Here is a 20,980-nt window from a genome sequence, read left to right on the forward strand (position 1 = left end):
AAAAAGAAGGGTCTGCTGGATGTGAATGCTGATGGTAGGCAGCCCGGAAACGACCATCAGTCTCCCGAGAGAGAAGATGTGGTAGATGTATGAAGATGGGGGGAAGCGACAAAGATAGATCCGAGGTAAAATAACTCAATGCTAGAGCTTTCGGCTGCAGGTGCGTAGAAGGCTGGGGGCTTCCCGTAGGCCAAACAGCTTGATTTTTGGAAGTGGCAGACTGGCTAAGAAGCTTTCGCCTGCTCAGCTTAGACAGGGAAAGTAAGTGATGAAGCCGGGGCCCTCCAAGCTCCTGGCTAACATAGGTTGTATGCAGGCAGGCCCGTTGGAAATGGAACTGCGAAGTTGCCTGATTTGAGCATTCAAGGACTGATTGAAGATGCCTGAATAACGACGCAACAGCCTCCGTGACTCAGATCGCACGTATGACATCAAACTCCCGCGATAGCTACCCGTGCATACCAACGCGTTTTGCACAACCGCAACTTGGAAATGGGGATGGTCTTTCCCAGCATGGAGGACTAGCGTTGCTTGGAGAAGGAGCAGGCGGGTGCTTACCTAAGTCATTACAGTAAGTTTATACAGTCAAAGCAGCACTTAGCACAGTCCTGCCAGCTCGACCTGGGGTGCCTGGTGGGGATGGGTGGTGGGGCACCGACCTCACCATGGCTGGAGAATCCACCACCTCTGATGCACAGCCGCATGTTGGGAGCTTGATCGGTGACAAGGCACACATTTCCGACCACCTTGGACATACGTCGTAGTCAGCATCACGAGTGCATCGACGACGTCCCGGTCCATCCTCCCACAACCTGGTGCTGCATCTGGGCTAGACTTTACCCGAGCAAACCTCAATTACATCCAACATGGCGAACCAAACGCCTGCCGTTGTCATGGACAAGTAAGTCAACCAATGTCACCCTGCCCCGCCCCGCATCCCCCGAGGCAGACGTCAGTAAGGTCATCACCAGCTAACAGCTCATCAACAGCGGCACGGGATTCTCGAAGCTCGGTATGCCAATTGCGAATCGATCCCCTTTCGATGAATAGCTCTGACACTATGATCAGGTTTCGCCGGAAACGACTCCCCGTCCTTCGTGTTCCCGACCGCCATTGCGACGAAAGGTCCCGCTGCCGGCAGTGGAGGAACTGGTTCTGGCCGCCCAGCCGTTGCCAACAAGCCGTCCTTCTTGACCGGTGGTGCTGGCCCTGGCGGACACTTGAACTCGAAGCGAGGAACTGAGGATTTGGACTTCTTCATCGGTGATGAGGCAATTGCTGCGTCAGGAGGACCAGGTCAGTGCACACGGCGACGACGAAGGAATGTGCAACAGCCTGCTCACCGATACTCTAGGCTACGGTCTTCACTACCCCATCCGACACGGTCAAATAGAGAACTGGGTATGGAATTTACGTAACCGCACGGGAACGGGATACTAACGGCACTCAGGATCACATGGAGCGCTTCTGGTCCAACTCTATCTTCAAGTACCTGCGCGTAGAACCCGAAGACCATTTCTTCCTTCTCACCGAACCTGTACGGCACGATTCAAACACATTCTCTCTTGCCCGAGTTGCACAGTCTGGCTGACCTTGACTTAGCCCCTGAACCCTCCCGAGAACCGCGAGAACACGGCCGAGATCTTCTTCGAGTCCTTCAACTGCGCCGGTCTCTACATCGCCGTCCAGGCCGTGCTTGCCCTTGCCGCCTCTTGGACCTCCTCCAAGGTTCACGATCGTTCTCTGACCGGAACGGTTATCGACTCTGGTGACGGTGTCACCCACGTCATCCCTGTTGCCGAGGGATACGTTATTGGATCCTCCATCAAGTCGATTCCCATCGCCGGTCGCGACCTGACCTACTTCGTCCAGTCGCTGCTTCGTGACAGAGGCGAGCCGGATTCGTCATTGAAGACGGCCCAGGAGATCAAGGAGGAGCACTGCTATGTGTGTCCCGATATTGTCAAGGAGTTCTCCCGCTACGACCGCGACCCCACACGCTTCATTAAGCACCCTGTAATCCAGCCTGGTGGCCGTCAGGTTTCCGTCGACGTCGGATACGAGCGTTTCCTTGCCCCCGAGATCTTTTTCAACCCGGAGATCTACAGCTCCGACTTCCTGACGCCCCTCCCCACTGTTGTCGACAACGTCATCCAGTCCTCCCCCATTGACGTTCGCCGTGGTCTGTACAAGAACATCGTCCTCTCTGGTGGTTCCACCCTGTACAAGGATTTTGGCCGCCGCCTGCAGAGAGATATCAAGCAACTGGTTGACGCGCGCATCCGAGCTAGCGAGGTCCGTAGTGGCGGTGCCAAGTCTGGCGGTTTGGAGGTGCAGGTCATTACCCACAAGAGGCAGAGACACGGTCCTTGGTTCGGTGGCAGCTTGCTGGGCCAGACTCCTGAGTTCCGCTCTTACTGCCACACCAAGGCTGAGGTGAGTAAACTCTGGTTGATCGTTACGAAAATGTCTTCTGACTTCGTTCACAGTACCAAGAATACGGTCCCAGCATTGTTAGACGATTTGCGCTCCTGGGTGGCCCTGGTGGTTCATAAATGTTGGGCGAATAACATAGAGACTGCGATTCAGGTGTCCACAAAAAAGCTACTCCTAGCACTCCTCCTACCACTTAACGAGAATTCAAATCATGACCATCAGTCATGCAATCCTTTATGCGCGAGCGTGTAGCAATGTGTCTGCTTTATATGTTTCTGGGTTTAGCTGTAGACATTGTAGCCATCTCAACTGCGAGTTGTCAGAGACCCGCGATCAGCCAATTTGAGTTCCTGTCTAGCTTCCCTGAGTTTTCTTAAGGATATGTCCTTTGTGCCTGTGCCACGGCGACTACTTTCTCTCTGGGGTCTGACTTATCTCGGCCCCAGTGGTCTTGAGTACGACCTCACGTACAATAACAACAGACACAGAAAAAAGACAACGGCCTCCTTAAAGTCACCCCGCAACTCTATTCTCTCCCCAAACTGCAGGCTGGAAGTTAATTGGGGTCTTTCGACTTCAAGTCAGACTCGAGGTGCACCAGGACCATTTGATCATGTCCAAAAGCTCATCACGCGGCTTCCAGTATGGCTCAATCCAAATTGATCATTACTCATTCCCAGTAAAGGTATGAATGAGAAGCATATCATACACGCTGAACTCCCTCCCAAGTAGGTATCCTTATGAAAACAAACCAACAAATCTCATCACCCCAACCACCGAGGAAACATAACCGACCGCCGCCGCCCGCCCGCCCGCTTAGACACCCCCTTTTTGTTGAGTTCAGTTGACTCCTCTCGAAACATTTTGTTCAATTATCTGCCTCCCATGAGGCTAGCCGCTTATTTGCTGTTGTCGACGACGTAGCGGCCGGCGATGGCGCCCTTCTTCATCATTTCGTAGACGTCGTTCAGCTGGCTCAGGCCGACGACCTTGTAGGGGGCGTTGATGAGGCCGCGCTGGAAGAAGTCGAGGGCCTCGGCGGTGTCCTTGCGGTTGCCGACGTAGGAGCCCTTGATGTTGATCATGCGGATGACGGTGTCGAAGACGGGGGCCTTGAGGTAGGCGTTGGCGGGCAGGCCGATGCAGACAACGGTGCCGCGGGAGCGGACATACTCTGAGGCCTGCTGGAAGGGCTTCTCGCTGACGGCGAGTAGGATGACGGCGTGGGGGCCGAGGCCCTCGGGAGTCGCCTTCTTGACATCCTCGACGAGGTTGCTCGAGGTGGTGAAGTCGACAAAGGCGGTTGCGCCGAGCTTCTTGCACATCTCGGCCTTCTCGGCGCCGCCGTCAATGGCGACAGTGTGGATGCCCATAGCCTTGGCGTACTGCAGAGCGAGGGAGCCGAGACCACCGCCGGCACCGACGATGGCGACCCACTGGCCGGCGCGGACACCGGACTCCTTCAGTCCCTTGTAGACGGTGATACCGGCGCAGAGAACGGGGGCGACGGCCTCGAGGCTGACATCCTTGGGGATGCGGGCAACGTGGGCGGCCTTGGCGATGGCGTATTGCTGGAAGCTGCCGTCGACAGTGTAGCCGGAAAGGAGGGCGTGCTGGCAGAGAGGCTCATCGGCGGCCTGGCAGAAGGTGCAGGACAAGCAAGAGCCGTTGAGCCACTTGATACCGGCGTGGTCACCAATCTCGACATCCTTGACGAGCTCGCCACGGGCGACGACAACACCAGCACCCTCGTGGCCACCGACCAGGGGCATCTTGGTGTCGAGGGGCCAGTCGCCCATCATGGCGTGCAGATCGGTGTGGCAGACACCAGAGTACTTGACGTTGATGAGAACCTCATCGGGACCGGGCTTCTGGACGGGAATCTTCTTGTAGACGGCGGCTGCTATGTGTTAGAGACCAGTCAATGCTAGGTGATTAAGATGTTACATACGTCCTCCGGTCTTCTCAATGACTTGAGCCCATTGCTCGGTTGGGACTTCAGTGGCCATTATGATTGTGTTGGGGTGGTTTGAGTTGTGAAAGGTCTGGAGAAGAGACGAATCTGGGATCTACCTGTTCTAAGACGGAAGTAGATGTTGAGTATGTGAGATGGAAGACTGTTGAGCTTGGATCGCTTGATTTGATCAGACGGGATCAATGGACTGGCGAGGAGGACCTTTTATAGAGATGGGAGCAACATCTCGACCTCGACCAGGACTAGGCGTGTAAGTGAGGTGTAGGGATAGCATGGTATGAGGTATCCCGTAAGGTAGGGGGAGCTCGGTGCGGCGGGTGGTTCGCGTCGTCAGGATGGATGGATGGGTTGACTGAATTGGCAAAGAGTACACAGGTACGTCTGTCAAGCGCACGGCGTATCCGCAGAAAAAGGTGTCGTCTAAGGTAAGGTAGGCAGACGAGCAGCTGGAAGTGAGGTGAGGATGTGGATGTCGTATCAGGGCCGACTGGGCATCCACTGGACAAGGCTAGAGCAAAAAACGTATGATGTTGACGACAGGCCAGGAACCGCAGTCAACGGAGCTGTTACCCCTCACAGTGGCAGCAGAGTTCGAGACACACCCCAAGGGCCAAGCCAAGGCCGGGCGGACGTGGGCCGGATCACCGCACGTCAATCAGGTTGAGGCATTGTTGGAGAAGCGAGAGTCGCAATCGCAGCCGCTGAGGGTTGGGGAATTGTTGGAATTGGAGTAGGTAAGGAAGGAAGGCACTGCTACTGCTGGCTTTCCTGCAGCAGGCCTGCGCTTGCAGTTGATCTCGCTCCACCGGGACGGGGGGTTCAGCGTTCTAGGTTGCGCTCCCTTGCCTTGCCTTGGAAGGATGGAAGCTAGGTACAACGGGAAACACGTTACCCCGCGCGCATTAAGGACAAGCGGCAGACTGAAGAAGGGCGGCATCCGCGTCTGATTGGTTTGGGCGACTGTCATCAACACAGTGCTTCCATGGTGAAGGTACATCTGAGGCGACAGTACGTTTCCCAGAGGAGCAGAGACCAGACGGCGGACGACAGGCGATTCCAGACTTTGGTTCTTCACCCCCATGGACCCTGGACCGGGATCATGGTGTCGGTGGCAGACGACATGCGCCAGGATAGACGGCGTGGAGAGAATGAAGTTTGAGTCTGCGAGCTTTCATGATTGAGTTGGGTCGTTGGGACGGATGCAACGGGGGAAGGTCGAAGGAACCGAAAACTCCACCTGACAGCTCGTGGTTGACGTCGAAGCACTGGAGACACCGCAGAGGCCGAATGGCGGGTGGAGAGTGGCCAGCTGCGGCCATGAGCGTGGGAGGTGGACCCATTGGCCGCAGACCATGCTGGTGGTCCTGTTCTCGGGGACAATGATGCCGTAGCGAGGTGGGCGGCCGTCGCCGACAGGTCGGGTTGGGTTTTGTTGACAGGTGTTTGTTCTCAGGTCACACCGTCACTTACACCCTTCTTCTCCGAGGCGTGTCATGTACCAACTCTGGATCGTCGGCCTGATCTGATCTGATCTGATATCGCTGGAGTGACGACAGTCCACAGAGACGAGGCCGAAAGTGGCGGCGAGCAAGACAGCGAGCGGTGCCCATCTTTCTCGTCGTTTCGTCGGAGAGGGATTGTCGTCGTGAGACGTGGTCATGGATGCTGCTCAGAAATCCCATAAAATAAAAAGTTGCGCCGTAGGGCCGAAGAACACCCAGAAAAGCATGAGACCTGCTGGGTTGGGGATGGAGAATCACCAGATGGGACGAATGAGATGCGCCCAATGCCATTCGCTGTCGGCGCCACAGCAGAGCAGAAACAGCACCACGCAAAGCCCATTCCCCATTGTGGAAAGTGCCAGGCCCATGTTCCTGGGTCCTCTTTCTTTGTCTGATCGTCTGAGGTGCACCTGCCTGCTCTCCTAAACCAAACCACCTCACCTAAGGTAGGTACTCAAGCATCATCACCATGGCTGCTCGTGGAAAAGACCCCTCTAACGTGGAAACCCAGCTTCCCTCTCCTAGAACTGTCCCGAGTCGACAACATCGGAAGCCGCCTTTCCTCGCTGCAATCCCTGCCCTGAGGTTCCATTCCTTCGCCGCCCTAGGCCGTTACGTACAGGCGTTGATCGAGCTCTAGTGGGGATCTTTTACAGGGTCCCCAGCGCCGATTGGTGTTGGCAGTCGCCGCAATCTCTCGGCATCTACACGCCTTACCGCTAACGACGACATAACGCCACTATTCCATAGCACCACCCGCGCCCACGCCGCACACCACCGAACCGTCGCTGACGCCAGCTACCGTTCCAGGGCCCGACTCATGCCTCCCGTTGTCCCGCTCTGCCGTCACTTTTCAACTCGCCAACCGTCTGTCCACTCGACCACAGCAGCTCGAGGATTGACAGTGACTCGGTATCAGCGGATACCGGCCGCATCTCGATGAATCTGCCCCGTCTGGAGCATCTCATGGATACATACTAATAATACCTCGTATCTGTCTGGATACTCAGAATAAAGGCCCGCAAGCAACCCAGGCAGGCATTTCTCGGCCAAAAGTAACGCAACCCCCATACGACCGAGGCGTGTGCTTTTCCCAACGACGTCGTCAATATGGACCCCTCCATCCTGTGGACCTTGACTAAGGCACAGCAACCAGAGAAGTCTTAGTCCGATGTCGCAGGGAGGTGGCTGCGAATAGCTTCAAAGACCTTCATCTCCTTTCGTCCAGAGGGGCCTGCGGATCATGCACCTCGCAAACCGAGCCCAACACGACGCAAAACACGACTCAACCTGGCAATCTGCCAAATGATAGACACCAGAACCGCGAGCTAATTGTTGCTACCCCAGTATCTTACAAAGCTTCCCCCACATTCTCCATCCCACGCACCACTCGCGGCACAGTGCGATGGCTACGCCGTCATGCCGGCTGCCTGCCTATCCCGCCTCGCCCGCAGCTCTCCACGACGCTACGCTACGCACGAGAAGACCGCCAGCATTCCCCAATAATGAGGCCGGGCCTCCACATCTTCGCTCGAAGGGAGCTTCACAGCCGGCCTCCTGACGCAGAAAACCACCACCGTGTCTGACACAGTCACCCACAATCGTGGCGGCTACGGATGGGGCCCCGCGATTCTCAAACGCTCCCCCATCTATGCTTCCCCGCATCACACCCTATGAATAGCCAACTCTCACACGCAAGCAGTTGATCCCATCTTGCTCAGCGTGCGACCCCCAACCAACCACCCTCCCTGACGTCTCCAGCTTTGCGGGGAAAGCTCCTGCACCTTGGAACCGTCGGTCAATGTCCATTGCAGCACTCAACTTTGGCCGCACTCCCTCGAACCCCAACATTCGACGCTCTGTACTGTGTGGCGCACGCCTGCCACGAAACCCCAGTCTCTGCTGACGCCCGGGTTGATCCCCGGATCCGGTAGTGCGGCGGCTTCATGGACGAGCGGAGGATTGCTTGCTGCTCTTGCCGGCACGCTGGGGGTTTCGGCCACCTGTGTTGCCCGGGTCGGCAACTATACTCCAGGAACATCCCGGAACAACGGAAGACTCTTCGCCTCCAAGAAGCAGGAGGTAGATGAGAATCTGGGGAGAATGGCATGGCCCGCTTGAACCAAAATTGCGGGTGCTTCAGAACATGCGGAGGTGGTAATATCCAACCGAAGCTGCTTTCACCAACCCGCCCAAAACCCGAGCCGCATCGCCTGCGTCTCCTGCCAGAGGCTCCAGAAATCTGACCCAACGACCTTCTGTCTGCGTCGTTATCCAACCAACGAAAAGTGCCAGAGAGTCGAAAAGACCATGCATTGCAACCTACGTCGGACTGAACCCCGCCTCGTCAGGTTTTCTCGGCTCTTGTCTTCGCCAACTTTACGGACGTTCTGAGCAAAATCATTCCTCCGATTCAATCTCCGGGGTGCGCGATGATTCCTTTTCCTAGCAGGCTTACCACTATCCTGGGGGGACTGATTGAACATCACGGTTCAGATTACTTTTCTTCGCGCCCTCCTGCACTTGCTAAGACTGGGAGGAGGCCAGCGCTGATCAGACCCAAATGTTGCCGTCCGCGTCTACTTGCAAACACGATGAGACGCTGTCATCCCCTTATCGGCATGGCGAATTGCTTCGTCTCAAGTACTCCAGGCACCATTTCCAATGGATGAACCCTTAAAGGGCTGTGCGTGACCTTGCACTTGGACTTGATGCCCATCATCCTATGATGTGTTTCGGCAAGACCACTCGGTGTTGCAGCCTGAGCTGATCTAGCCTACGTTGACGGTTGTAACAACGTTATTAGCGAAAGATTGTGACATATGTAGAGGCTGATGTCAAGCTGAAGGATGGAAGCAATGCTCGAACAGGAGCAAGCTGTGACACGTCCCAGCTTCACACAAGACCGCCTGAGCTGAAATATACTTCATTCGACAGTGGCGGCTGAGCCCAGCGGATTGGCTGAACCGAGGAGGCGAGGGATTGTCAAACGTGAAGTAAGGTTGAGTCGCCATCCACGCATAACCGCGCGGTCGACTGCGTAAGCGGAACAAAAGCTTTGCCATCTCCCTGATGTAAACTTGGCACTCACGAAGACAATCGCCGACTGGCTCCTGAAGATGAACCTGGCTGCGATCTCCCGCGCTGTGGAGCCTGCTAGCGTCCTGAGGAAAAGCCAAGCCTATTTTGCAGGGTACTTATTTTGTAAATCCGGCGAAGCAACCAATAAGAACTGGATCGATAGCTCAGTGGTAGAGCGAGAGATTGCAGTTTTACGCAGTTATCTCTAGGCCCCGTGTTCGAACCACGGTCGGTCCTGTCCTTTTGCTTTTTCCATACTCGGATTGTTCAATAATCATTCAACGCCAATCTGAGCTCAGTTTTTTGCAAACTTCAACTGTTCTTTCTACCTGTTTGACGAAGAGCATACTTTTCCGGGAGCGGGTCGCACGCACAGGCGACAATGCAAACAATACAAGTGATCTGAGCTCGCATCGGATGCCTTTTAAACACGAATGGCACGCACCATCTCCGTCATGCGGGGACTTGGCGGCCCCCCGCCTTCTTACTACTGTAGGAGTAGTTCTGTCTGTACAGCTCAGCAAAAGGTCTCAAAGTCTCTTGTGTGTCGCGGAACTGACGGGCGAGTCTAGAATATCCGTCACATTGAGACGGCGAAAGCTACATGCCATATCCCTGGCAAAGATGGCCCGTGTAGGGAACGCTACGATGGCGATGCATACACCAAGGTCGAGCGGCCCAATCGTATGCGTCCCTTCTGGCGATGACCAGCGGCCTCCAAACGAAACGAATGGGAGGCATACCCCAAGTTTCGAGGGTCGAACCTAGCCGCGGTCTGAGCAGGCAGCCTTCACATGTGCCGCTCGGTGATGGTTGAAACGGGTTCAGTTAAGACGATGTTACTCCTGCCTCCTGTCCATGCTGCCGGTCGAGCGTTTTGCAGCAGTAGTGTGTGGTGGCTGACATCGAAATATCATTGTTCTGAATCTGCCATTCCATTTCTTATTCGGTTTCCCAGTTCAAATTCCCTTCTTTTCCGGAGAAGCCGCACCTGTCAAACGATCGAGACAAGACAGGGAGCTTCGATTTTCCTGCCCTAAGCCAAAGATGGGTTTGCTCGAGAGCTTGACGACCGCTAATCCCCTTCACGTCGCGGGCTACGTGTTTGGGGCATACGTCCTTCTCCTCGTCTTTTACAGAGTCAGAATCGAGTACCTGATTAAGAGGAGCGGCGGTGTCAGGGCACCAGTCATTGCCTCCAACCCCGTAACTGGTAGGCACGAACTCCAGGAGCTTCCCCGCTCCTGTTGTTGGCGATCACCAACCGACTAACACCAAAAAGCCATCCCAGTCTTTCTGCGTATTGGACAGTATCAGCTCAGACATCAGCTCCTCGAGGGGTTCAACTCGCTCTACAATGTCGCCACCAAGGAGTCTCCCAACACCATTGAGATTGGCTTCACCGGAAAGCTGCGGTTCCTGATTACCAAGGAACCGGAGCACATTAAGACGGTCCTGACGTCGAAGTTTGCGGACTTTGGCAAGGGCCCGATGTTCCACCAGGTCTGGTCACCGTTCCTCGGCGATAGCATTTTCACGACCGATGGAAAGACATGGCAGGACAACCGGTCGTTGATCAGGCCCATGTTTATCAAGGATAGAGTCAGCGATCTCGCCATCTTCGATAAGTGGTCCAAGGCCATGATGGCCAGGTTCCCTGCTTCCGGTGTGACCTTTGATATCATGGACTTGTTCTACCGCATGACGTTGGATGTCACGACCGACTTTTTGCTGGGACACAGCGTCAACAGCTTGAGCAAGTAAGTTTCCATGTTCTGTCTAGGTTTGCGAGGTGCGACTGACACGACCCGAACAGCCCGAAGCATCACTTCGCCCACGCCTTCAACGAAGTGCAGAGCTACCAGATGTTCTACACCATCATGGCGTAAGCAAGAAACTTCCAGTAGTCTTAGGCTTGACTAACAATTCCAGCCCCTTCGAGTCCATTCTTCCCCATGGCAAGTACAAGCGTGGCATCCGAGTCATTGAGGAGTTCGTGGTTCCCTTCATCGAGGAGGCACTCGCGCTTCCCCCTGACGAGCTCGAGAAGCTGTCGAAGTCGGACAAGGACTTCACTTTTCTGCACAACATTGCCCGCTTCACCCGCGACCCCAAGATCATCCGAGACCAGCTCATCGCCATTCTGCTCGCCGGACGCGACACCACCGCTGCGACGCTCTCCTGGACAGTCTACGAGCTCTCCCGCTACCCCGCTACCTTTGCCAAGCTTCGCAATGAGGTTCTCTCCGCAGTTGGACCAAAGAAGCAACCTACATACGAAGACCTGAAGAGCATGAAGTACTTGACAAACTGCCTCAACGAGACGCTGCGTCTGTACCCGGCAGTACCGTTCAACGTGCGCTCAGCATTGACCACGACGACCCTGCCCGGGCAAAACGGAGGCCCCGATATTGCTGTACTGGAAGGCGACTCCGTCGTCTACAGCACGCTGGCCATGCAGAGGAGGCGGGACCTGTACCCCGAGGTGTCGGAGACGTTCGCGGACCCGGCCATTTACAGCCCCGAGAGGTGGGAGAACTGGACGCCGAAGCCGTGGCAGTACGTGCCGTTCAACGGCGGACCGAGAATCTGCGTGGGACAGAACTTTGCCATGACGGAGATGGCTTACACATGTGAGTTTGCTACGAACCTACCCCCCCAACCACAGCAGAAGCTAACCGTTGCCGTGCCGCAGTGGTGCTATTTTTGCAAAAGTACGACAGGCTCGAGTACAGGGGCAATTGGAGCGAGCAGGTGCTCAAGGCGGAGATTGTGGGCGCGCCAGGACACGGCGTGCCGATTGCGCTCCGCGAGGCGGTCGATGGTGAGATGGCGTAAGCGGGAGGCGTGCTGAAGAGAAACAAACCTCTGAAATCGGGGAGACATGTGGAAGGAGAAAACTACAGACGCGATGTTACCGGCACTGGATCTGTTCGGAATCTGCGTTGGAAGGGGAGGCCTTTTGATAAGGAGGTGACGGTCCGTAAAGCCTTCACAAGGATGATGGGATCGATAGTTTGATCGATGACTGGATAACGATGGGCAGGTAGTATTTTCTCCCTGGATAAATGGAATATAAGGTTTCAAGATTGAATATGACGATCTGCGTGTTGTTCGCCTTGTAGATCTGCGATGCCTGTCATGTGCAGCCTCGTGGGCTTGTTGTGTTGTTCAGGGGCAGGCCGGCCGTTGGTTGTTGGAACAGACTGACTTCATGTCCATCCATCGTATCTGCTCGGTTACCAGTGATAACTAGTAAATGTGGCTGACGAAAACCTCCGAACGACTAGAGATAGCTAGTGGTTTAGTAGAACTTTAAGTTGCTGATAATACGCGTGAAGCACCGCGTCAACGGGCTGAGGTCTTCATTTAAGACGTGTTGAACGATGACACCACACATGAGTACGCAAGCAACGCCGCCGGGAAATCGAGAGCTACAAGCCCACCGGAGGCTAGGGCAGGCGATGACATTGTTTACCACGGTTAGCCGACCCGGAAAAGAGACGATTGGATCCAACATGCAGCAGATCAACCGTCACGGCGGGGGAGAAGACTGAGAGGGCACAGAAAGAAGCAGAGAAAGCGCAAACAGGGACCCCATGCAGGAGCTCATTTCGCGACCGAGTCGTCAACCCCCGGTCTAGGCGGGCGCACGGTCGACGATGCCGCTAAGCGGGCAAACAAGACTGGTGGTGGGTGAAGAGCAAGAAAGGTGAAGGCAGCACGTATCCGTATGTTTCTGCAAGCCTTTGCATTGAAGGCCAGAGAGCGCCGCTGTCAAACATATCAGGGTCCGGATTCCGAGCGCGGCGCTCAGGGCTCCTTTTCTTTTCTTATTTCTTCCCACGGAGAAGAATAATGTGAACCCCTGCCTGTGCATTGTCTGCAGAGCTGTTAAGTTGACCGCTCACTGACGTCTGGCATATTGCTTTTTTTTTGGGAGGCCAGGGGTGGAAAGAGATCCGGTGATGGCGCTGTAGGGTTTTTTCCCACCTGGAGCCACTTTGGCGATGGGTATGACGAAGTGAGGTTATGCTTGATGCTTGCTGCTGCTTGGGCCTCTTGGGGGGGAGATGACGGTCTTGACGGACTAGGATGTGGTGGAAATCACTGCCGTCGTTTTCAGCATTGGTGACCTCAGTTGGCCGAGGCTGGTTTCTTCAGTGATGATGTGAAACTGACGAGCTTGGGCAGTTCTTTGTTCTGTTGTTGCATCAACGCGGGTGGTGTTAGTTCTTTAGCCTGCGTACGGCGTCACTGCAGAAAAACGGTCGGTCTGCTGGAGATTTTCTGACAGTGACCCCCCCCCCCCCCCCCCATCTTCGACGTGTTTGATGAGGGGAAGCGACGTGATTGGACTGCCGCAGCCAGACCGCCTTCGACACCCCTCCCGGCTGCTGTACGTGGTGGATTTGTGGACTTCAATGTGGGCTTGCATCGCCGTTTTGGGAAGAAAACGGACAGGGTGGGTTCAGAAAAGAGCAGTGGTGACCCCCCCGCTCACCGGTAAGCTGGGTGATTCACAGGGGGTTCCTGCTTGCCCGTCACGCTGCAGGTGTGCTGAGCTGAAGAGCCACTCACACTCTTCAGGGCAGCTTCCGTGGCTGCGACCAACAGGCGGTCCTCCAGCACCTCCATCAACCACCGCCGCCGCCGCAGCCAGCCCGCGCTACACCACCACCACCACCACCTCTCCAACCCAGCAGGTGAAGGTGCGTCCCCCAGACCAGGGCTTCCCGGCAGGATTCTTTGCCCAACCGGCTCCAACCCTGACCAGACCTTGAAAACCGTCCATCAGCAATCCTCCTTACCTTCGGCATATCGCACATCACGACGCGCTTCTCTTTTCCCTTCTCCTTCACGCCCGGATACCTACTTTGCCTTAATATCTGCAGGAACTTAGGGATTTGGCCCAGCCTGATGTCACTGTACGTGCCTGCCCGTTGTCATGCACAATCGATTGTCTCACGCAATTGAGTTTGCGAAGGACATTAACGCTGCAGAAAAAGCTGACTTCCTTTCTAGCTTTGCATCGTAAACCTAGACCACCGATAACGACCTTTTCTTCTCCCTCCTCTTTTTGTTTACACCGCTCGCGACTTCCCTACGGCAGCTCTGTCTCCTCTTCCTGCCCTCTCGAGACGCAAACCGACCGATCGACCGACTTACGCTCCTTCTTCCTGTTCTTGAGCGTCTACAAAAACTAGCAGCGTCCAGTCTGCGCCGTACTTCTGCACCTCGTAGCCACACATTCCAGCGACGTTCACGGGCCAATGGCAACACAATGAGCGCAACTCCCCAGAACCGGCTCAAATTGACGCCGGGAAACTCCCCATACCTCCAGCGCCCGCCTCGATCCCCCCTCCGAGGTCGCCTGCCCCGCGAGTCCCGCCTCTCTCTCAAGCGAGTTGTCGGCACAACCTGCGCCTCGCCCACCGGCTTCGATACTGTAAACTCCTCCTTTGCCTACATCGCAGGCGGCGCTGTAGTCGTCGTCGATGTCGACGGTGAACAGTATGCCCAGCGCTTCTACCGAGCCCGCCCAACTGCCTCAGCAGTCCATGGTTGCACACCGCTGTCCCACGGCTCGCCTTCTTCTTCAACGCCAAAGGCAAACGACAGCAGGAACAGGGTCGCAAGGGAGCCTGCCGACTGGTCTGTCTCCCCGACGTCTTCGAACACATGGACAAGTCGTGAGCGCATCAAGGCCGCGACGTGCTTGGCGCTGAGCCGCGATGGGAGGTACTTGGCTGTAGGAGAGACTGGATATGCGCCGCGGGTGCTCATCTTCAACTTGGAGGACTCGTCTTCCGACGTGCCGCTAGTGTCAATCAGTGAGCATGGGTTTGGTGTCAATGCCGTCGCATGGTCTTCTGACACCCGCTGGCTGGCTTCTCTAGGCGCCTCAACCGACGGCTTCCTCTTCATCTGGAGGATCGATCCTCGTACAGGTGCAGCCAAGCTGTACCAGCAGAACAAGTGCACATCTACCATCAAGGGAATGGTGTGGATGGGTAACAACCTTGTCACACTTGGTGTAAGACACATCAAGATTTGGCGGGTAGAGGAGGCGTCCACTTCACCGTTGAAAACCAAATTCAGCGAGGTCAGTTCGACGCCCCAACCGCCACAGAAAACCCTTAATGGCCGTAACGTACTGCTTGGGTCGCTATTGGAGGCCACTTTCACCTGCGCGGCGGTGGTCGACGAGACGAACATTATTATCTGCTCCGAGGCTGGCGACATCTGCACGGTGGAAGACGACGGGAAGCAGTCGAAGCTTGTTCGGTCCTTCAATGTGGATTTTCCAGTTACATCGATTACCATCAGGCATGCAACCGCCTACGTATCGGGAAAGGGAGGCGAATTTGCGACGCTGAGCATAAGAGCGGTTCTAGACAGTCTCCCGGACGCTGTACTTTCCAAAAGCACCGCACCGGCTGGCTTGACTGCGATAGGTTTCCTGACGGAAAACCTTGTCACAATTGACGAAAAATACTCCATTGATATTTGGAGCTCGAGCTACCTTCCTGGACAGACCGAAGAGGATCCATCGCACATCCCTATTCCTGGCCACCAGGACCCGATTCTGGGAATTCAAGCCATGCCAAAGCCCAACGATCAGGGTGCGGACTTCTTTACTTGGTCCGCATCTGGGACCGTTATCTTCTGGGACATGAAAGGCAAGGTCAAGTTCTCACTTGAAGTTCCCATTGAACAGGTGATCCCTGAGGTTGGGATGGACCCGGTCGGAAACCAACTCAGCGTGGTTCGGGCCAGCAGGGCTGGGAAGATGCTTGCAGCCGCCGACAGGTTTGGAGTGCTCAGGATCATAGACTTGGCAACTCAGGAATGTCTTCTCGAGACCAAGGCCCATTCCTCAGACTGCCAAAACATCAGTATCTACGAAGATGACTCCAAGTTCCTGTTGGCGACTTGCGGTAGGGATCGCACAGCCCAGTTATTCCATCGCCTCTCGACAGGAGAGTTCCAGCATGTCCAGACGCTCGAGTTCGCGGCCAAGGTCGTGCAGACCTTGATCCCCTCCGAAGACCGCATTCTCACTTGTTCCATGGACAGAACTCTACAAATTCATGACATCGTCTGCAAAGAGGGAGAGCCTGAGGAGATCGCTGCTCTCTCGGCGCGCACCGTCACTCTCAAAGCATCGCCCACATCATTTGCCCTCAGCCAAGACGAAAAGACTGCATTTGTCTCCATGCTTGACCGGTCGATATGTCATTACGATCTTTCCAGCGGCAAGCTCCTGAATTCCTTCAAATGCCTCGACGAGGGGCAATCGGAGACTGCAATCATGGATTCTCTCATCTATAGCCAGTCCTCAGGCAAAGACGGCAATTTCCTGCTGGGCATATCCAACACAGACAAGTCTGTGCGCGTCTATGATGCTCAGTCGGGTCATTTTCTGGACAGAGAATGGGGCCACACCGAGTCTATCAGTGGTGTAGCTTTGACCGAGGATGATGGTGGCAATCAGAGAGTGATCAGCGTCGGACTTGACGGCACCGTCATGGTCTGGGGGATGGAGGAAGACGCCTCACCCGCATCCGGTAGCCGAGATCCGTCGCCAATGAAGGATGCATCGACATCTTCCAGGCCACCGTTGAGACGCGTGCTCTCTAAGGCGGAGCTGGCTGAATTCCAGCGACCATCTTCCGCCAACGGTGGACGTCGATCACCGAGAAGTGTTCAACGCCGGACGTCACGTTATGCGCTGAATACGAGCGTCAGCACGCCAAAAGGCGCGGCAAACAGCCCGTCTATCGCTGAGGATACGCCTTCTCGTCGATCATCGGGAAGTGGTAGTCCACCAGTGAGCCCGAAGTCAAGGGCATCCAGGCGTCCCTCGCTGCCGTCTCTGGGCCTGCCGCCAAAGAAGAGCTCGCCTAACCTGCGTGGATTTGGCAGCCTTGGCATGGCCACAGAACAAGCTTGTCGCACGCTGAGGGCGTATAGAAAGAAGCTCTCTTCGACAGAGCCCCTGAGCCAAGACTCTCTGACTGAGCTCGACCAAGAGCTCCGCATGACCGCCGCTGCTCTTGGCGACCGAGCTATCAGAACCCACGACACCGCTCTTATCAGCGGTCTATTAGATCAGTACGAGGAGCGTCTGGCTTCGATGCTGGACGAGAAGCTCCGGCGGACTTTCCAAGACAAGGAGATCCGAGACGTACAAACTCCCACCGAGGAGCGCGAGATCGAAATGGTGCTCGACCGACCCAGCACAGCTGGAGGCGAGACCATTTCGACCGCATCACTATCTTAACACACTCGTTGTAGTTTTTTTTCTACTGCTGTACAACACCTGCTGGGCATACGGAGTTATCTGAATAAAGACAGCGGCGTTTGGCTAGGAAAGGTATCCTAGGAGAAGTCCATACTTGGACTTGGGGGGTAATAAGGGCGGACGAGTTTCCCCCTTTTTGACTTGTTGGCACATTGTTTCTTTTGCGACTCTCAACACAGCACAGCGACTTTTTGTTTCCTTTTTATCCTTGCGAAAAGTTGCTGCACTCTTGACAACACAGAAGCCAAAGACAACAACAGAACATCCGTCATTGGAGACGGCTATCCTGAAGAAGGGGGCGAATTGGAGCCTGGAGTTTTCTATCTTCTCATAAAGGGACACGCGAACGACGTTGGAGGGGTTGGCTGGCTGGATAGCGGATGGAGCCATTGGAAGGGTGGGAGCCGGGGCGGCAATTGGATGCTGATATCGCGTCCTGGGCCTACTTCTTGTTTGTTTTACATCCTCACTTCTGGACCGCGCACATTTACTTGCGACAGAAATACTACAGGCGGGAAGACTTCCGCTTTTTGAGACTTTTGACATTTTGTTCTTGTGACATCGTGATCCTTGTCCTCTTCACCGCAAGTCTAATTCGCATAGTAGACCCAAAGACACACCAGTAGAGGTCACGGTAGTCATGCCATCTCAGTCAGGAAAAGCCCGGACTGGGGCAATGTCGTATTGCGTCTCATGTACAGATAAGTTGAAGCAAAAGAAGATGGAAAATGAGGGTCTTTCTCCCGCGCCCCAACACGACTAGTTGCCTCCTGAAATCTGTATTCGATAGGGGTGCCGTGTTCCAAAAACAGAGAAGGAAGAAAAAAAAAAGAAGATAAGCTTTGTCTATCCAACGAACGCCTTGGCGGTCTCTTTTTTCTTTTCTGCCTGTTCTACATGTCCGACGTCTCTTGGGCCCATAATTATGAGAGAGCTTAGACGACGAGACCCTCTTCAAATGCCTCATCCCTCTCTAGCCTCTCCAGGCCCGTTGCGACGGCACCATACACCCGCAACGGTACGGCCACCTCAAAGCTCTCGCATGCTAGGTTCTCTACGGCCACGAGCACCAACCCGCCCTTCTCATCGCGGGAGATCTCCTCTAGCAAGGGGTGGGTACTTGGTGACTCCCGCTCGAGTTCCGTTTCCTGACTCGGGACGACGAACTCTACGCGGATCTTCCACTCCAGGGACACGCCGGTGGTGACAAATTCGGGGGTCGCGTTAATGGGGATTGTTGGGGTGAAAACCATCCGCCGGTTGTAGAGGGTTGCTTCCGATGCCGCGACGTGGATCCTTCGCGTTACTCGATGAATAGACGCTTCTGAGCGGATGGCGAGGTGAGGCTCGATTCGCTCGGCGGACTCTAGACATGAGTGAACAGCATAGCAGGGAATATCGGCGTCCGTGAAGTCGATGGCCATGGTGACGACTTCGCCCAGGCGGTAAGACGGTCGCGTAAGCATCACGACGCCTACACGCTGCCCGTTGCGGGCAATCTCGAAGCGATTTGGGCTCTGCTGGCCCTCCGAAGTAATGTTGCTGCGCATGATGGCCATGTTGATGGCTTCTGTCGCGGTCGTCGCGTCCTCGAACGCCGATGACCGTCGCGAGCCAGGATACGCCGTGGGGGAAAGTAAGCCCGTGCTAAAACCATCGCGTGGTCTTGAAATGAGTTCGTCTACGTAAGAAAGGAAGTCGTTGATGGTCGAAGTGTCCGGCTTCGTCGCCTTGAGCTTCTTTAGTTCGCCGAGTGTCGTCAGCTTGTCCACTGTCTTGATCTTCGCCTGGTCACGAAGTATAATATACGGGTTCATGAGGTCATGACCCAGAATCTCGCCATAACTGTTCACGCTGCCGAGCACCCTAAAAGGGATTTCCACAGATCGCACTTGTTGCTCTTTCGAGCCGCCGGCCCGCTGCGTGCCGATAACCAGACTATAGGAGATTTTCACCGCTTTGCCCTTATGTGTCGGTGGCAACCCTTTAGGAAGCTGGAAGGAGTACTCAAAGGCCTTGTGCTCGCCTGGGGCCAAGTTGAGGTCCACGAACAGGATGGACTGAGGTGTTGAGAGCAAAGGAACAGACTTGGAACTGGCGATGCCGCGCATGTCCTTGATGCTGCTCAACTCACCACCTCCGAGCAGCTCGCCAATTGAGTTGCTGATACTCCCCCAGCCGAAACTTCGAAGCAGCCCACTATCCCGTTTCGAAGGTTCCACTCCGATGACACCACCACCTTGACCGCCGACAACGGCTTTCCGCTTGACTTGTTCAAAAGGGCCAATATTGATAAGCGACCCGTCAAGCGTGAATGAGCCTTGGATTTGCGCGTAACCCATCATTAACGATTCCGGCAACTTCGGGTTGTGCGCCAGGTTTGATGGCCGCCTAAAGTGTGGTGGTCGCATAGGTCCTCTTGTGGGCTGTGATGGGTACTCCGAAGCCAGAGTTTCTGTTGAATTATTGCTCATGGAGTAGAACTCTCCGCTGCTCCGTGGCGTGCCTCCGCCCATGCTTGTCGTGGACAGTATTCGCATGGCTGGGGCTGTGTGTTCGTTGATAATTGTAGGAATGCCCTCTTTGGGTCGCACGGCTGTGCCAGAGGAAGCATCGGTATTTGGGCTCAAGAGGCCATCGTGGTTCGCTGTCAATGGAGTGGTCGTCGATTCGGAGAGCGGTGACTGGACCATCGGGAATCGAAATTCAGACAGCGCGTTATTGGGAGACCTCATTGGGCGTTGTGAGCCAACAGCACTCTGCGCATTGGGAAACGTCGAGGATCGTGAGGTCGCAAGAGGTGTGTCGGAGGCGGATGTCGAGTTAAACAAGGGCGAGCTTATGTGTCTGGGGGAGGCTGGGCAAGTCAGAAATAGTGTATCAGTCGCGACAGAGAGGCTTACCAGAGTGAGGTCCTGCCAGTCCCAGAGCAGCTCCGCGAGGGACAATCTGGAGACTCGAGGCGCGCGCATGGCCGCGGCCGGGCCGTTGCGACTTGGTTGAGCTAGCATTGCTTTGAGTTTCGTCGGCGATGGTGCTCGTAGAGCCGATCGACACTATCGAGACGGATTTTTGATGGCCGTTGCCGCGATGTTCGGCAGCATTAGGAGTGAGGGGCGACGGCCATGGAACAGAGCCTGATCGCTTTCGTGCTTGAGCAGCCGGCACGTTGAGAGAGAGGGCTGATCGATGACCGCGTGTCTGAGCAGAGTTCGGCGGGGTTAACCCAGCGTTTGACTTGGCCCTCAGTAAGGGCGAGGCGTGCCTTGGGCGGTCGGTGGGAGTGAGCAGTTGGGACTGGCGTTGTTGACTGGAGTCGCGAGCGATATTCTTAAAAGTAATGGTGCATTTGATCTCCTCGCCAGCGAAGACAGTCTGGTCGTGCCAGCGGATAAAGACTCGGATGTTGCTGTTGCTGGAGGCCTCGGGAGACATGATAGCGCTCCTCCAGCAGAGAGGAGACGAGAGGAGAGGGGAAAGACGGATTGGTGTTGCAACGAATCAGCGGGACATTACATGTCTGGCATCAACCATCATCGCGTCTGCCGGCGTGGACTAGAGATGGACAAAGAGTCCTGAGAGGTGCATTGAGCGTCATGGGCTTCCAGGTTGGCGGGAGACGGGAGACGGGAGGTTGAGCAAGCTAGCTCCAGGTGATGTTGCTGCGAGTCGGACGGG

General features: G+C 55.4%; 5 protein-coding genes across 5 annotated transcripts; 3 read left to right on the forward strand and 2 right to left on the reverse strand.

The window, feature by feature from the left end:
• Positions 1–866: 866 nt before the first annotated feature.
• arp-3 (Actin-related protein 3) lies at positions 867–2,555 on the forward strand (the record flags this gene model as incomplete). The annotated part of the gene is made up of 7 exons (XM_032035534.1): positions 867–901; positions 990–1,012; positions 1,069–1,296; positions 1,355–1,401; positions 1,451–1,537; positions 1,603–2,436; positions 2,490–2,555. 7 exons carry the CDS (start codon positions 867–869, stop codon positions 2,553–2,555), a joined length of 1,320 nt encoding a protein of 439 aa, XP_031885331.1.
• A 780-nt stretch (positions 2,556–3,335) lies between these two features.
• adh-1-1 (Alcohol dehydrogenase 1) lies at positions 3,336–4,445 on the reverse strand (the record flags this gene model as incomplete). The annotated part of the gene is made up of 2 exons (XM_032035533.1): positions 3,336–4,336; positions 4,388–4,445. The coding sequence occupies 2 exons, from the start codon at positions 4,443–4,445 to the stop codon at positions 3,336–3,338; spliced, it is 1,059 nt and encodes a 352-aa protein (XP_031885332.1).
• A 5,596-nt stretch (positions 4,446–10,041) lies between these two features.
• On the forward strand, positions 10,042–11,832 carry CGGC5_v009365 (Cytochrome P450 52A13; the record flags this gene model as incomplete). Its single annotated transcript, XM_032035531.1, has 5 exons — positions 10,042–10,207; positions 10,277–10,754; positions 10,811–10,879; positions 10,927–11,627; positions 11,690–11,832. The coding sequence occupies 5 exons, from the start codon at positions 10,042–10,044 to the stop codon at positions 11,830–11,832; spliced, it is 1,557 nt and encodes a 518-aa protein (XP_031885338.1).
• A 2,446-nt stretch (positions 11,833–14,278) lies between these two features.
• On the forward strand, positions 14,279–17,281 carry WDR62 (WD repeat-containing protein 62; the record flags this gene model as incomplete). Its single annotated transcript, XM_032035530.1, has 1 exon — positions 14,279–17,281. One exon carries the CDS (start codon positions 14,279–14,281, stop codon positions 17,279–17,281), a length of 3,003 nt encoding a protein of 1,000 aa, XP_031885335.1.
• Positions 17,282–18,237: 956 nt separating this feature from the next.
• sat1 lies at positions 18,238–20,737 on the reverse strand (the record flags this gene model as incomplete). The annotated part of the gene is made up of 2 exons (XM_032035529.1): positions 18,238–20,159; positions 20,206–20,737. 2 exons carry the CDS (start codon positions 20,735–20,737, stop codon positions 18,238–18,240), a joined length of 2,454 nt encoding a protein of 817 aa, XP_031885336.1.
• Between the last annotated feature and the right edge of the window lie 243 nt (positions 20,738–20,980).

This window comes from Colletotrichum fructicola (genome assembly GCF_000319635.2).
Source record: "Colletotrichum fructicola Nara gc5 chromosome Unknown KSG_Nara_v1_contig05, whole genome shotgun sequence".
NCBI classification, from domain to species: domain Eukaryota; kingdom Fungi; phylum Ascomycota; class Sordariomycetes; order Glomerellales; family Glomerellaceae; genus Colletotrichum; species Colletotrichum fructicola.